The sequence below is a fragment of the Apis mellifera genome, linkage group LG16 (genome assembly GCF_003254395.2).
Source record: "Apis mellifera strain DH4 linkage group LG16, Amel_HAv3.1, whole genome shotgun sequence".
NCBI lineage: Eukaryota > Metazoa > Arthropoda > Insecta > Hymenoptera > Apidae > Apis > Apis mellifera.
In genome coordinates, this window is record NC_037653.1 from 4180294 (window position 1) to 4194572 (window position 14279).

The following is a 14279-nucleotide window of genomic DNA, read 5'->3' on the forward strand; positions in this document are numbered from 1 at the left end:
CGGTTCAGTGAGTTACGAGTTGCGTCCGGGTTCGCCGTACGTGCGATAACGGGGGCGTCAATCGGATCGCGCGATTGGGAGAGGATTCCTAACCTCGTGCACGTTCTCCTCTCTCTCTCTCTCTCCTCTTTCTCTCTCTTCCTCTTTCGTCCACTATTCTATTTCCGTCTCTCCATTTCTGCTCCTTTTCCTTCCTACCTTCGGTCCGTCCCTCTCGTCGTTCGGCAACAGGTTTGAATTTATGGGACAATAAAGAGTGCGGTGCGTAGTGCGCGCGTGTTTCCTCTCTCTTTCTCGCCGCAGAGGGGACGGATAGACAGCGAGAGAGAGAGAGAAAGGGAGAGAAAGAGAGAGAGAGAGAGGGTCTCCTCCGTCTGCGAAGAACAGCGCGGCGGAGACTATCAAACTCTCATAAAACTGTCAGCCGCGGCCGGCCGGCCTGACTTATGCGCGCCCCTTCTCTTATCCGGAAGTGGATCGACAACAGAAGTGCTCTCTCTCATCCCCCCTCTCTCATTATCCCTACGATTTCACCTCCCTGTATCCTCGAACATCTCGCGGAAATAATAATAATAATAATAACAACAATATAAAATCGGAAGTAAGACGAGAAGAATAATCGGGAGAGACAGGACGCGGCGGAAGTTGCAAAGCGATCGCTTCGAGCGGGGAACCACCTCTTTCTCTTCTTTCTTTTCACGAGGGTGTACGAGGCGGAAGGGGGCGCGTGCGCGCGTTGCCCCCTTGCAGAGGAGACGGCAAACGGAAGACTGTTTCTCTGGTGACGTTGCGTTCCACAAGGTTGAAGGAAAAGAGAGAAGCAGAGAGAGAGGAGGGGGAGAGGGAGAGAGAGAGAGAAAGATCCTCGCCCCACCACAACCACCACCATCGTGGCTCCCGAATATCTCTCCATTAGCCCCCCTGACGGTGCTATCCCCTCTCTGTGACCCCTCTGTGTCTCGCTCGCGCACCCCTCTCGTCGCCTCCTGTCACGTCGGCCAGCGGCACACGGGCACCAGCGCCGGCAGCACCGCCACACAAACCCGTCGGAGACGTAAGGAACGGGGTTGAAGAATCCTACGCCGGCGGAGAGGCCAATCAAGGTTTGACGAACGACGGGGATTGGTCGAGGCGCTCCTCTGACACGCAGAGAGCGCGGGCACGTGACAAGCTACCGCACACACACCGTTGGGGCCTCCGTTGGATCGTGGCGAGGCCTTCAGTACGATACCAACCACCCTCCGCGCACGCAACAGGGACACGAGCCGCGGCAATAAAGCTTCTTCACCCCCCTGATTGCGAGGAGGTGATACCTGTGCACGAAGAGACCGATTATTTTTCGCAAGCGAGCAACAACAACAACAACGACGACGACGATAATAGTTTTTTCATCGAAGAGTAGTTCGGTTTCGCTCGCGGATCTCGATCTGTTTTCGAAGGGATTATAATAAAACGATAGACACGTCGGGACACACGAGTGAAGGATAATACAAGAGGGAATAAGAGAGAAGTGCATGGGGGTCTCGTCTTCAATGGGGCGACTCGATAAGCCGGCCGTTACGCGCTACTGCACGCTGCCTCGACGAGTTCTCTGTAGGTAATTGCGAGCCGTGAGGTCGTAAAGAAGCGAGAAGACAGTTTTATAGCCCAGGCCCACGTGGCCCTCGTAAAACTCGACGCACAGGTCGCCTCGGCTCTCTCTCTCTCTCTCTTTCCCCTCTTTCTTTCCTTCTTTCCTTCCTTCTTTCCTTCCTTCCCTCCTTCCTTCCTTCCTCCTTTCCTTCCCTCCTTCCTTCCTCATCGAATATCGTTTCTTTTTAAAGGTTTCGCGTATTCCGTACACCGCGTCCTATGACCAGCACAAGTGTGAACGCAAGAAGGTAGAGAAGCTACCTACTACACAGTTCAGTTCAGTTGTGTGACATGTTCGGCCACGTTCGTAATTGTCCTCGTCGCGACACACGGGTGACGGCATCGTCCGTTTGAAACGGCGAGTTTTCGTGCGCGCGGCGAGAATAATCGAGGAAAGGAGAGGAAAGGAAAAAAAAGGAAACGATCCAAGTGTTGTTCGAATCTTTTTTTGTGAAGAATCCTTGTTTGTGTCTCTCCCTCCCTCCCTCCCTCCCTCTCTCCACCTTCTGGTGAACCATGAGCTCCTATCAGTTCGTCAACTCTCTGGCGTCGTGCTACGCGGGCCAACAGGCCCAGCAGCAGCCACGGGCCACGGCCAACTCGCCCGGGGAGCCGTTGCAGGCCGCCTCGCCCGCCGGTGGCGATTACTACAACCCGAACGCTGCGACGACCAGCTACCCGGCCCCGTGCTACTCGCCCCAGCAACACTATCCCCAGCACCCGTACGCGACCCCCGCCTCGGGCATGCAACACACCGCCCCCACGGGCATGATAGACTACACGCAGTTGCAGCCCCAGCCCCGGCTCACAGCGGCCAGTTTGCACCAGCAGCAACAGCACCATCCCCAGCAACAGCACCATCCCCAAGCGCAGCAGCAGCAGCAGCAGCAACAGCAACAGCTCCACCAGGACCCGACCGCGCCGTTGCTGCAGTCCGGTGCCCCGTCCGCGCCCTCCGCCTCCAGCTGCAAGTACGCCGACTCGACGGGCTCGACGGGCGTCGCGTCGCCCCAGGATCTGACCACGTCCACGTCGAGGAACAGTCCCACGCCGCTCGTCGCCGCAGCCGCCGCCGGCACCAGCAAAGCGGTGGGAACCGCGGGCCTCACCTCGCCGCCAGGGGCCTCCTCGAGGTCCTCGGCCGCCGCCGCCGCAGCCGCGTCGCCCGCCAGCGGCAGCTCCAGGCCCCAGGAGGGTAGTTCCGCCCTGACCACGGCCTCGTCCGCCTCCTCGCCCGCCTCCTCCACCTCGAGCACCTCGAGCACGGGCAACAACTCGTCCAACAAGAACAATCCAACGGGGAACGAGCCGCCCAAGATTTACTCGTGGATGAAGAGGGTGCACATCGGCCAGAGTAAGTTTTTCTCTTCTTCTTTCGAAAATTTTCGTCCCGATTCCACGAATTCTTGGTCGAGTTCTTCTTCTTTGTTGTTTCTTTTCTTCAACCCCCAACGCCAAGGGAGGCGTGCACGTGTTCCTCGGCGAGGGGAGGGGAGGAAGGAAGTTCGAATTTCGAAAGATTCTCGTGTTTCTTGGAACACGAGAGGAAAGGGAGGAGCACGTTCGGATGCTCGTTGTTTCAATCGAAAGAATATAGGGAAAGATTGGTGAGATTTGTTTGAAACGCGTGCTTTAAAAATAAAGGAAGTTCGAATTTCGCAATTTCGTAATCGCACGGTGTTTGGAGAAAAGCGTCGTTGAAAAGTAGGAAGCCGGTTGATTTGTGGACGGGAAAATTTGTGCCAGTGTGTCATAACAGGAATCCGGTGCCTTGCGCGATTATTTCTATCTTCAAATCACGGTTGAAATGTATTTTCGACCGATTATAAATTTCTTAGACTCTTTTCTTGTTCATATATTGAAAAATTCCTGTTTGGATAAAAAGAGATCTTCGACGCGTCCTGCAAATAGTCAGAAATTAGCTTCAAAATCGACGTATTTTCCTATTGCGTCGAATCTTGGAAAGATTTTCGCAGCATCCACTTGCGGAGATCGAGTCCTCGAATTTTACGTTGGAAAAGCCGGAGAAAGTAGACATCACATTTGACGAACAAAATAAAATTCTCGAGAATAACTGAATCCGTTGATTTTAAATTCGTATTTTCATCGTTCACGTCATCGAGATATAAATTAGTCCAATCGCAAATGTTGGACAAATGTTTATGACGCGTAATGATTAGCAATATGAGTGGTAGATGATATACGCGCAAAAGTAGAAAAATAACGTTGCAGTTATTCCGTTTCTATTTTCTATTAGCAATTTATAAATCTTGAATAATTGAAAATTGGATGGAAGAGATGGAAGAGAATTTTCCAATTATTCTCCAGGATAATATTGAAGTTAAATTTCATTTTTCTTGAAGAAATGCAGAAACGATAATTCGAGTCGAAGTTGTTGTCGTTTTCAAAAAATCAGGAGTCAAAAGTGGGATTGGAATAGAATAAACGTTCAAGATTTTGAGGAGATAGACGGATGATGGATGATGGATAATTAAGGGGGATACAGAGCCGATAAGAGTCGTTGAAAGACGAAATTTCTGTGTTTAGCTGGGATTTTTTTGTCGCCAGAATCGGGATCTCTCGATAACCGGTTAAGAATTCGATATTCTATATAAAAGTTTCCCCGTTTTCTTCTGACAAGAAATTATGAACGCGAAACGAAATGGATAAATCACGCAGCCGGAGGAGGCAAGATTCTTAGGAGGTGAAACTAACTAGTTGTAACCAAATTACGAAATGCTAAAAAAAACTCGCCATATTTAATAATCCTTAAACACATTCAACGTATTATTATTATTATTAATAACACTTTCGATTTTCGTAATTAAATTATATAACCTATCAGCTAGAATTCTTTCCAATCTTTAAAAAAAAAATGTCTTTTATTCGAGTTGAGAGAGATTCAATTCTTGCAAAGATTAAACAAGAAATTTTAATTTCAACCGTTTTTAAAAAAGTCTATCCGCGTTATATCCAACGTGTATACCCACGCGTTCTACCACTCGTTCACGTCTCTGTTTTCGCCAATACCGCAAAGAGCGATTGCATAAAGGACGAAACACGAGAACGTTACGAAGCATAAACAGAGACACAAGCCTAACTTCAAACCTCCTCCAATAGGAGAGCAGAACAACAAAGTTTTATAGACCTTCTACGTCAGTATCTTGCGCAAAAAAGGAACACAACGTTCCAAGAACGTTAAGAAAATAAAGATAACCTCGAAACCGAAGCAAAAAATGTTCGCATCGCGACATACCTGCCCCCCCTCCTTCCCCACTCCCTCTTCCACTCAGTTTCTACACAATTTCGCGTGCAATATATTTTTCTCCTCGTATTACCACGAATACCAACAACAAAAGTTTTAGTGTCCGCTCAGCGCTCGGTATGGAGGGAAAACGTGAGACGTACAGAAGGGAAAAACGCGAGTGAAATTAGTGAAGAGTGATTCTTTAACCGCGGTCCAAGAGGAACGGTGGAGGAAAAGGAGGAGGAGGATCCACCTGCCCCCGTGCGCGGTTCACAGGAGATAAGACAGCGAGGGAGCGGTGGTCGGTCGGTCGCGTTCACATTAGTCGCACCGTGGTGATTTACTGCGCGGCCAGTATGATTCAGTCAGCGGGGAATTTGACGAAGAATTAATGGTATTATGATATCGTGTGTAACTCTACGTATGCGCGCCCGGCCCATAAATCAGGCTGCATTGTGAGGAGCGGGGAGGGAAGGGGGCCTCCTTTCCCCCCTCGCTCCTTCTTCGCTCCATCCCTCTCTATCTCTCTCTTTCTTTCTCTCGGTTCGGCCGTCTCCTCGACCCTCTCGAGCGTCTGGCCTCTCACGAACGAAGGCCGAAGGGACCCATTCGACGGACCTCCCAAACGGGGATAAACGAAAACCAAAGAGCTCGTTTCCACCGCCTCGAGACTTCCTCTCCGTCCGCTCACGCCTCCTCCGCCTCTCTCCCTCTCCCCAGCTTCGAGTTCACGGGAGAAAATTTTTTCGAAAATTCGTGCCTGCTCGAGTAACGATTATCGATGAAGATCGGAGGAAGGAAATTTAATAGTTGGAAGTCGTAAACAAGTGCTTCTTTCTTTTCCCGAAAGAGTGGGAACCCCACCATTGGAATTTATTTTTTGCAGGATTTTTTCGAAATTTCTACGGTTTTAAAATCAACGCAAATTTTATTTCTTTTTTTTTTAATAGTCATCGTTCAAACCATAATAATCGCGAGTAATATGAAAATACTTATACTTATCGATCAATAATAAGCGTTTTTAACGAATGGATTAACCCGAATTATTACTCGAATCGGCCAAAATCGACTTTGATCGCGCGTTATTAAAAACACGTATGTGGAAAGTGTGTACGCTCGAATTGATCAGATTAATATCCCAAAGAGAGAGAAAGAGAGAGTAGAGGAGCAAATTTAGAAGCGGCGCTCGTTCGAGCGTCACAACAGGCGTCTCTTCACCGTTGAAAACGGCGAATCTTTTCCACGTCCAATCCTCGAAGCTTGCCAGGCTTAATTGCTCGCTTAACTCGAGAGAGTGGGGGGGGCGAGGAGAGAGCATCGGTAAATGCAAGCGCTGATAACCGCGTGTCGCGAATAAGGGAGGAGGGGGGAGGGATCGTAAATCACTAAAAGTCCTTCTCGTCAAAGGGTGAATTGTACCCGAGATAATTATGCTGGGCGAGCATCGGCCCGCCCGTGTCTCCCGTAAACGATCCTCGAAGCAAAGGGCTCGTTGTAAGTCGGCGGCAAGGCCTTCCAACCTCGCAACTCTGTTGGTGTAGACTATTAAAATTCGCACAAAGGATTTTTACTTTTACTCGCCCGCTCCGTCGAGGGACGCGTCTAACAATAACCCGATTTGATACCTGAGAGCGCACTCGAGACGAATTGGAAATTGTGTTTGCAATTTTATGAATTTTATGAATCGGGAATAGAATTTCTAAAGCGGAGAAATTTACTTATCGTGGATATTTTCGTTTTTCAAGTGAACTTTGTCAGAGTTGAATTTAGTTAATTAATGAAAAATAGAATTCTAAAGGAATGAGAAATTTATTCAGATATTGCGGATATTTTTGAATGAACTAAAAATTGAATTAATGAATCCGAAGTTGATGAATCAAAAACAAAATTTCAAAAGCAAAAATTTATTGGATATTTTCATTTTTGAGTAAATTTTCTAGAGTTGATAAATTAAAAATAGGATTCTAGTGGAATTTATTTTTTTCAAGTAAACTTTCCAGAGTTGATAATTAATGAAAAATAGAATTCTAAAGGAATGAGAAATTTATTCAGATATTGCGGATATTTTTGAATGAACTAAAAATTGAATTAATGAATCCGAAGTTGATGAATCAAAAACAAAATTTCAAAAAAGAAAAATTTATCGTGAATATTTTCATTTTTGAATAAATTTTCCAGATAAATTAAAAATAGGATTCTAGTGGAATGAGAAATTTATTCTGAATTATTTTCATTTTTTGAATAAATTATATAATATTAGAAATTGTATTTATAATTTCAATCCAGATTTGATGAATCAAAAACAAAATTTAAAAAAGAAAGGAACCAGAAATTTATTCAGAATTGTTTTTGTTCACAATCTATTCCTATTAATTATTACCATTAAAGGATTAAAGATTCTGTTTGTATTAAAAGAAATAAATATATCAAATAACAAAAAGAAATTTGTAAGATAAGATTAAAAATCTTCAAACCAGTAAGAAAGATTCAGAGTACCAGTTCGTGCTTCCGTCGCTGTGCTAGAACACTTACTGCATCGACGATATTCATCTCGAGAATAATCAATAGTATATAAATTTAATTTAATTAATCGAACGTGGTTGCGAATCGTTGCAAAGAGATTTGTTCTTTTTCCAAAAATAATCGTGCATTTAAATATTTCTCTCTTCAAAAAAAAAAAATTGGAATCGAAGCTTCGTTTCGAAAGAACGCTATTTTCGAGATGCGGCATCATCCGCGTGTCGGATAATAATTGATTCGTCAGGGTTTCGACACGTAGAAATACTCGAAGCGTCGCGACGCACGCTTTGGGATCCGACTCGAAGAAACGCAAACCGAACGTTTTCCAACATTTTCTTCGAAAGAATTCGAAGGAATTAATGAGTTGTAATAAAACAGTGTGGAAACAATGTGTTTGGATTTGATTGCCAATCTCGTTTTTTGATCAAAATTGAGTTTGACGAAATTTTAATTTAAAGATTACGGACCAGAGTTACGACGTGGAAATTGCATTTGACAGAGCGGGATTAGTTGGAAAAAAAAAAAATTGAATTCGAATTGTATTCAGATTCGGAACGATTATCGGTAGATTACGGTTATTATTTATGCGTATCGTTCTATATCTCACATTGAGAAGAGAAATTATTTCGTTTCGTTTGTCGAATTTGATGTGGCAAAACTTTTGAAGAAGATTACGCTTTTGCATTACCTCTTAATGAAATTCCGATTTAACGAAGGGATTACGTACGCTATGTGAGTAAACACGAGTCCATATAGGGGAAGGGTAATTTACTCGATCAAACTTTTTTTTATTTCCCCCCTTTTCCTTCGAGGCCGAGATGACATCGTTCGATAAATATACCCCAGAATATGGTTATATTCCAGAATTGTATATTTTCTTTTTTTTTTTTTTATCGGGTAAACAGTGTAGAAAAAAAGAAAAAAAAAATATATAGAATCGAAAAAAATCGAGAGGCATAATTATTCCAAGAAAATGGATGCACGCAATTAAAGTTCTCCTTCCTCGAATTATATCGCGCTCGTAATTATCTCGTACATAATACGAGATCCTCGATATCGCGATCGGAATTTGCACGTAAAAATTACCAACATGTATTCGTGGATGTTATTATTTTTAAGAAGAAAAAAAAAAAAGAAAAAAGACTCGCAACGAGTCTCGTCGAGAAGCCAAGAATAAATTTTTTTTTCACGCGAGATTAATAATCGCAGATATTCGAAAGGAAAAAGAATGAAAGATCGTTAGATAACGTAGGGATCTAACTTTTCCAATTTCTCACGAATTTGACCCGATCGGGTTCTAGTCTCTTCTAAAAGGAAGAAAAGAATCGAAGGGAATTAGCGCGAGACTCATCGCTCCAAGTCTTCGATGACTTGAGAAAGCTTAACGTCCACCGAGCACGCAGCTAGATCGAAATCTTCGTTTGCTATTTGAAGAATCTTTTACAATTTTCTTAAAATCATCGCATTAATTATCTCCCATGTATTAAACGACGATTAAAAATTCGGTTTACGTATATAATTTCAAGTTTATTATCATGGACAAGTCGAAGTTTCGAAATTCGTATGCGCTTAAAAATTTAATCTACATAAATTTGCGTGCGTGTTTTATAGCCCGGTCGAAAAATTGATCGTAATGTAAACACGCGCAAGTTTCGATCCGCTCGATCGAGTCGAAACTCGGCCCAATTTAAGCATTTCGGCCGCTCGCTCTCCTTCCTTCGATCCAGCCAATTTAAGCGTGCCGGTAAACGAGATCTCGCGCGACCAGTTATCGAACGATCGCGCAATTATATATTTCCCTCCGAGGTCAACGATTCGGCAACGCGTTGCACGTTGCCGGAAGGTGGTTGGTGGTGGCTCGGCCGTAATTACAGGCCGACCCGTTTCTCTCATAAATAAGCACACGGCGACGATCCTCCCCCCTCCTCCTCCTCCGGACGAAGCGACGGTAATCGCGCATTCGTTTGCTCGCGCACGAATAATGCCGATGTTCGAGGCAATCGGTTTATTATTATCGTATATACATATATATATATATATATATTTACCAACAAGATCCACTCTTTTAACTTGTGAAACGTATAATAAATTTGTAATTTCGTTGTTCGGGAAAAAGACATATTTTCTTTCAACTTTTTATTTTATTTTATTTTAAGGCGCGGCAGAAAAATGGGAAAATATTTATATCGACGAGCAATCATTGCTTACGCGAACAAGAAGAAGAAAAAGTTACAACGTTTTTTTTCGTGTGTTGAATGAACGACGCGGGGAAAATTTATCACGCGAATATCGATATCGAAGGGATAATAAATTTGTGAATGGGGCTTTCGTTTTCGCGCATCTGGCATCCCGTAACGGGACAGTGGCGGCATTTAGCGACTCGTGACGTTCGTTCCCCGCACTTTTTTTTTTTTTATGACAACCCACGTGTCCAACACGTGGAGGAATGAATCGATTAACTATGAAGGAGAAGTATCCAAGGAAAACACGGATTCGAGGAAAATCCTTGGCAACTTTCATTGAAAGTTGCGACTGCTTTTTTAAAATTCCGCGACTTTCTCCCCTTTTTCCTCGATTAATAATAATAATAATAGAAGAAATATGAAGTTTTCCAATTTCGCTCTTCCACGCGAATATATTGAAAATTTTTCGAAATCATCGATCGATTATCATCACGGATAATAATTCTCCATAGATTGCAAATGATGGAAATAATAATGAAGATGCAAAACGGAATCCATCGTTACTATTAATAGAAAATGTGTTTGCATACATCGTTGAATTCATTCCCGCATATTTATTCGTATTTTTTATCCACAAACTTTATATTATATTAAAAGATTCTTGCAATTTCGTTGACCGATTATTAGGTCTAATGAGAGTGGAACTTGTTGAGAGAGACGGATAATACGAGGAGCTGTTATAACGGAGGGGGGAAGTATATTTGTTTGGTCGATGTTGCAATAAATAGCGTTCGCGATTCGATCGGGTCTGGCCGTGTTTGGGTCAAGGTGGTAGCGATCGAAATGAGTTAAACTCCTTGTCCAACTTTCGATTTGTTGTTGAATCATGTGTGTATGTGTGTGTATATATACATATATATATATCCTTTTTCATACGAGGAGCAGGTGAGGGAATTATCTCGTTTCCAGAGAAACGATTACGATTAAGATTACGATTTCCAAGTAGCTATTACACTTAAAGGCAACAGCGGAGTGGAGATATTTTGTTTCTGTTCGAGGAAAGACGCGAAGAAAAAAGGTTAATTAGTTGTTTACATCGAGATAAATTTTGTACATATAACTCGAAGTCAAAGTGACTTTAACCATTATACTTTCGCTTAAACCCACAGTCTCGTTTCAACGATTCTTTCTTTACCTCTAGATTAAAAATAACCAACTTCAAATCGAGTTAAAAATAAGTCGCTTATTTTGTTGTGATGGTAACGTCTATATTCTATCGTTTATTATTTTGAACAATTAAATCGAAGTGTAATTTGTATTTACATTACATTTAGATTATTCCAGCAGAATTTCCCTGCTCTCGAAGGAAATTTCTTTTAATAATATCGTTTCAAAAACTCTTCCCCCCTCCCTCCCTCTTCAATTCGTATCATCGAAATTTTTCCTTCTTCTTCGTCGAGCGTACACTAAAATTTAAAAAAAAAAAAAAAAAACAACAACCTACTTGACGTATCTCTGCTATATAATAATAACGGAGCATCGACATCATCGTTGGCAAAATCATCATCATCATCATCATCATCATTATCATCATCATGCCTACCTGCTCTCTCGTTGTAATAACAACAATTCATCCATCCCGATATCTCTTTTCGAACCTCGAATTAAATCGATCGCTTTTCGAACTCGCCTCTTTAATAACGAATTAACGAGCCATCAGAGGGAGAGAGAAAGAGAAAGACATAAAGAAAGAGAGAGAGAAGGATATGCTGTTCCGCGTTCGAAGAATCCACGAAGGCACGTATGCGCGCATCAACGATTATAACCGTGGCTAACAGGCGAAACTAACACGGCTGGAAGGATTGGAAAGACTGGTTTTCTCGGTATTTCATTTTTAAGCAACAACAAAAATTCTTTTCATTAGTATGCATTAATCAATCAACGCGCATGAGCAATATATACCCCTCTCCCTTCTCTTCCCCTCCTGCTCTCCCTTCGCCAGCCAGTTCCGCGTTAAAACGTTTGCACGCTGTCATTTTTCCTTCACACGTCGAACGCGTTACGACAATGATTTCGATCTAACGTGATGGGAATTTGTGAAATTTTCAACGAGGAGATATTATATACTAGCAAGAACCGAGAATGAAAACGAGAATGAAAACGAGAAATTGGACGAGAGCGTGTAGTATTAATTGCAATCTTCGTCATGAAAGAAAGAAAAAAAAAGGAAAGGAAAGAGTAGAGAAGCAGCCAATTTTAAAAATGTTTCCTTCACACGTCGAACTTCGTGAAAACAATGCTTAATTTATGGGAATTTGTTACGTTGAGATCAGGATTTTCAACGAATATATTATGATCCGTAATATCGCGTTATTATATTTAATAATTCCACGAAAGTGGAAACGGGGAACTCGTCAAGGGCGAATATTAATTGCAAAATCATTAAAAAAAAAAAATTCCTCGAAAGAAACGATAGAGAAGATTTGCTACTTAGAAATCAATTTCGATCAGAATTTTCAACAAATATATTCTGTAATACAATATCATTAGAATTCGGATGTGAACAATTTAGAATAACTATAACTAATTTAACTTTTTAAACGTAGAGATTCGCCAGGAATATCAATCCGTGAAAAAAGATTCCCAATTCCTCGAAAAGAAAGCTATACTGGAAAAGATTGACAAGTAGCCATCTTTAAAAAAAATTCGTTAACAATTATTTAACGTACCAAGGGAATTTTCGATGGGAAGATGTTATTGCACAAAAATCTCACCGCCTCCGTCAGGGAAAGTGAAAACGGAAGAAACTCTCCAAGAGTCGAATCGATCAATCGTCAAAAAAACAAAAGGAAAAAAGAAAAGAGTTGGAGCGAGGTGGTTGACAAGTGGCCATCTTTAAAAAAATGCTGAGCCGTAGTTATAATAATGGCCGCAGCACGCGCTGCGGCTCGCGGCTGCGGGCGGGCGGGTGGGAGGGGGAAGGGCGGGCAATTTGGCCGACTCGGGTTCGGAGTACAAATCACTTATTAGGGCATAAATTTTCATTGCAAGCAGCTAGAGCGTGCGGGGATGAGCCGATGGGGTAATGGATGTGTGCCGGGAGCGAAGTGGGCCGCCTGTTGCTCCGCGTGGCCCACCGCTCTCGCCACGGGAGATCCTTGATCCTTATGCCCCTGCACTCGCTCTCTTTCGGCCAAACCCCTCCCCCGAGCCAGGATTCCCGCTCCTGAAAATTTACGAGCCGCCTCTGAATGCTCCCCTCCCTCCCCTTCTCTCTCTCTCTCTCTCTCTCTCGTTCTCTCTCGCTCTCTCTCGCTCGCTCGCTCGGCCTGCCTGCCGACCACGTTTACACGCTCTTACACGTCGTTGGCTTTCCCGCGACAAAACCAGACACCTCCGAAACACGAACGATCCCTCGTGACGATTCCTTTTACTACGACTGAAGATGGAGCGCAGGAGAATAATTCTTCTTTTTTTCCAGCACGGGATTTGTGTTTAATAGTTGTGTTGTGTACAGTGGTTCAATCCGGTGAAAAATTTGTTAATAATAATAAATAAGAATCTTTATTTCTTCGAGAATTTATCAAAGTTCGAAACAGGATAATGATAATAGGAATTGTAACGGGATTGGAGGTTAGGTTGAAAAATGGGATCGACTAGCAAGTTTTAATCAACTCGAGTTTGTTCAGTTACTTTTAACTCAAATTATTATCGATATTAAAGTGAATTAATTTTCCGAAAATTTCCAATCTTGGATTATTCAGACTTCGCAATAATTTTTATTAATTATTTTCTTGTTTTCTCAAGTGCCTGTCTTCCCAACCAAGCGAAACGGTATAAATAATTTTCGAATCAACATCTTTTAAAGCTGGAAATTAAAATTCGAGCCGTGGATTATTATAAATCACGAAAGCGAAAGGCTTGTTATTCCGACAAATTGTCCACTAGCCCGTTTACTAGCCCGATTTAAAAACGGGAACGGCAAAAAGATTCGGCGGGGGATACGAGACGGATCCATCCGACGGCGGATGACGGGACGGCGATTGTGAAAAAGAAAAAGAGAGAGAGAGAGAAAAAAAGCTCGTGTTTCGCTCCCCAGAAAATTTATAGCCTCCTCTCGAATGGCGTCCGTTGTGGCTCGATGCGACACGAGGCCAATCGAGCTGCCGTCCACCGGCAGCAACGGTGGTAACGTTCCTCGTTTACGACTCCACCTGGCACGATTCCTCGTTTTATTTCATTTTATCTATATTAGCGTACGCTGAATGGCCGCGTCGCAAATCCAATTATCCATTTCGTTCGTTTCATTTATCTCTTCTTACCGTGATTTCTTCCTTCTTCATCGTCTGATCGACATTTAGTATTGATACAATTAAACAACTATTCGTTTCTCAAATTCTTCTTTTTTTTTATGATCGGATTCTCTGTAAATTTTATTTTAAATCAATTTTCGTTCCAAATTATAAATATATTAAAATTATAATTATATAATTTAAATATATTATAATTATATTATAATTATCGTAAGGAAAATTCGTCTATTTTGAAATTTGAAATTTTCATAAGAATAAAGCATTATTTCTTCTTTTTAATTTCTCATCCGATTCAATTTTATTTTAAATCAATTTTCGTTCCAAATTATAATTATCATAATAATTATCGTAAATAATTATCGTAAGGAAAATTCGTCTATTTTA

At 42.5% G+C, this 14279-nt stretch overlaps 1 protein-coding gene across 2 annotated transcripts in view; it reads left to right on the forward strand.

The window, feature by feature from the left end:
* The window catches only part of LOC551506 (sex combs reduced), a 34630-nt gene continuing 20351 nt past the window's right edge, over positions 1-14279 (forward strand). The window contains exons 1-2 of one of the 2 annotated variants that reach the window (XM_623900.5): positions 1-781; positions 1824-2986. In XM_623900.5, coding sequence (XP_623903.2) covers positions 2149-2986 — 838 coding nt within the window. In that variant the 5' untranslated portion in view covers positions 1-781; positions 1824-2148. Of the gene's footprint in view, positions 2987-14279 lie in introns of both variants that reach the window. The other variant, XM_026445717.1, reaches the window with a different exon arrangement.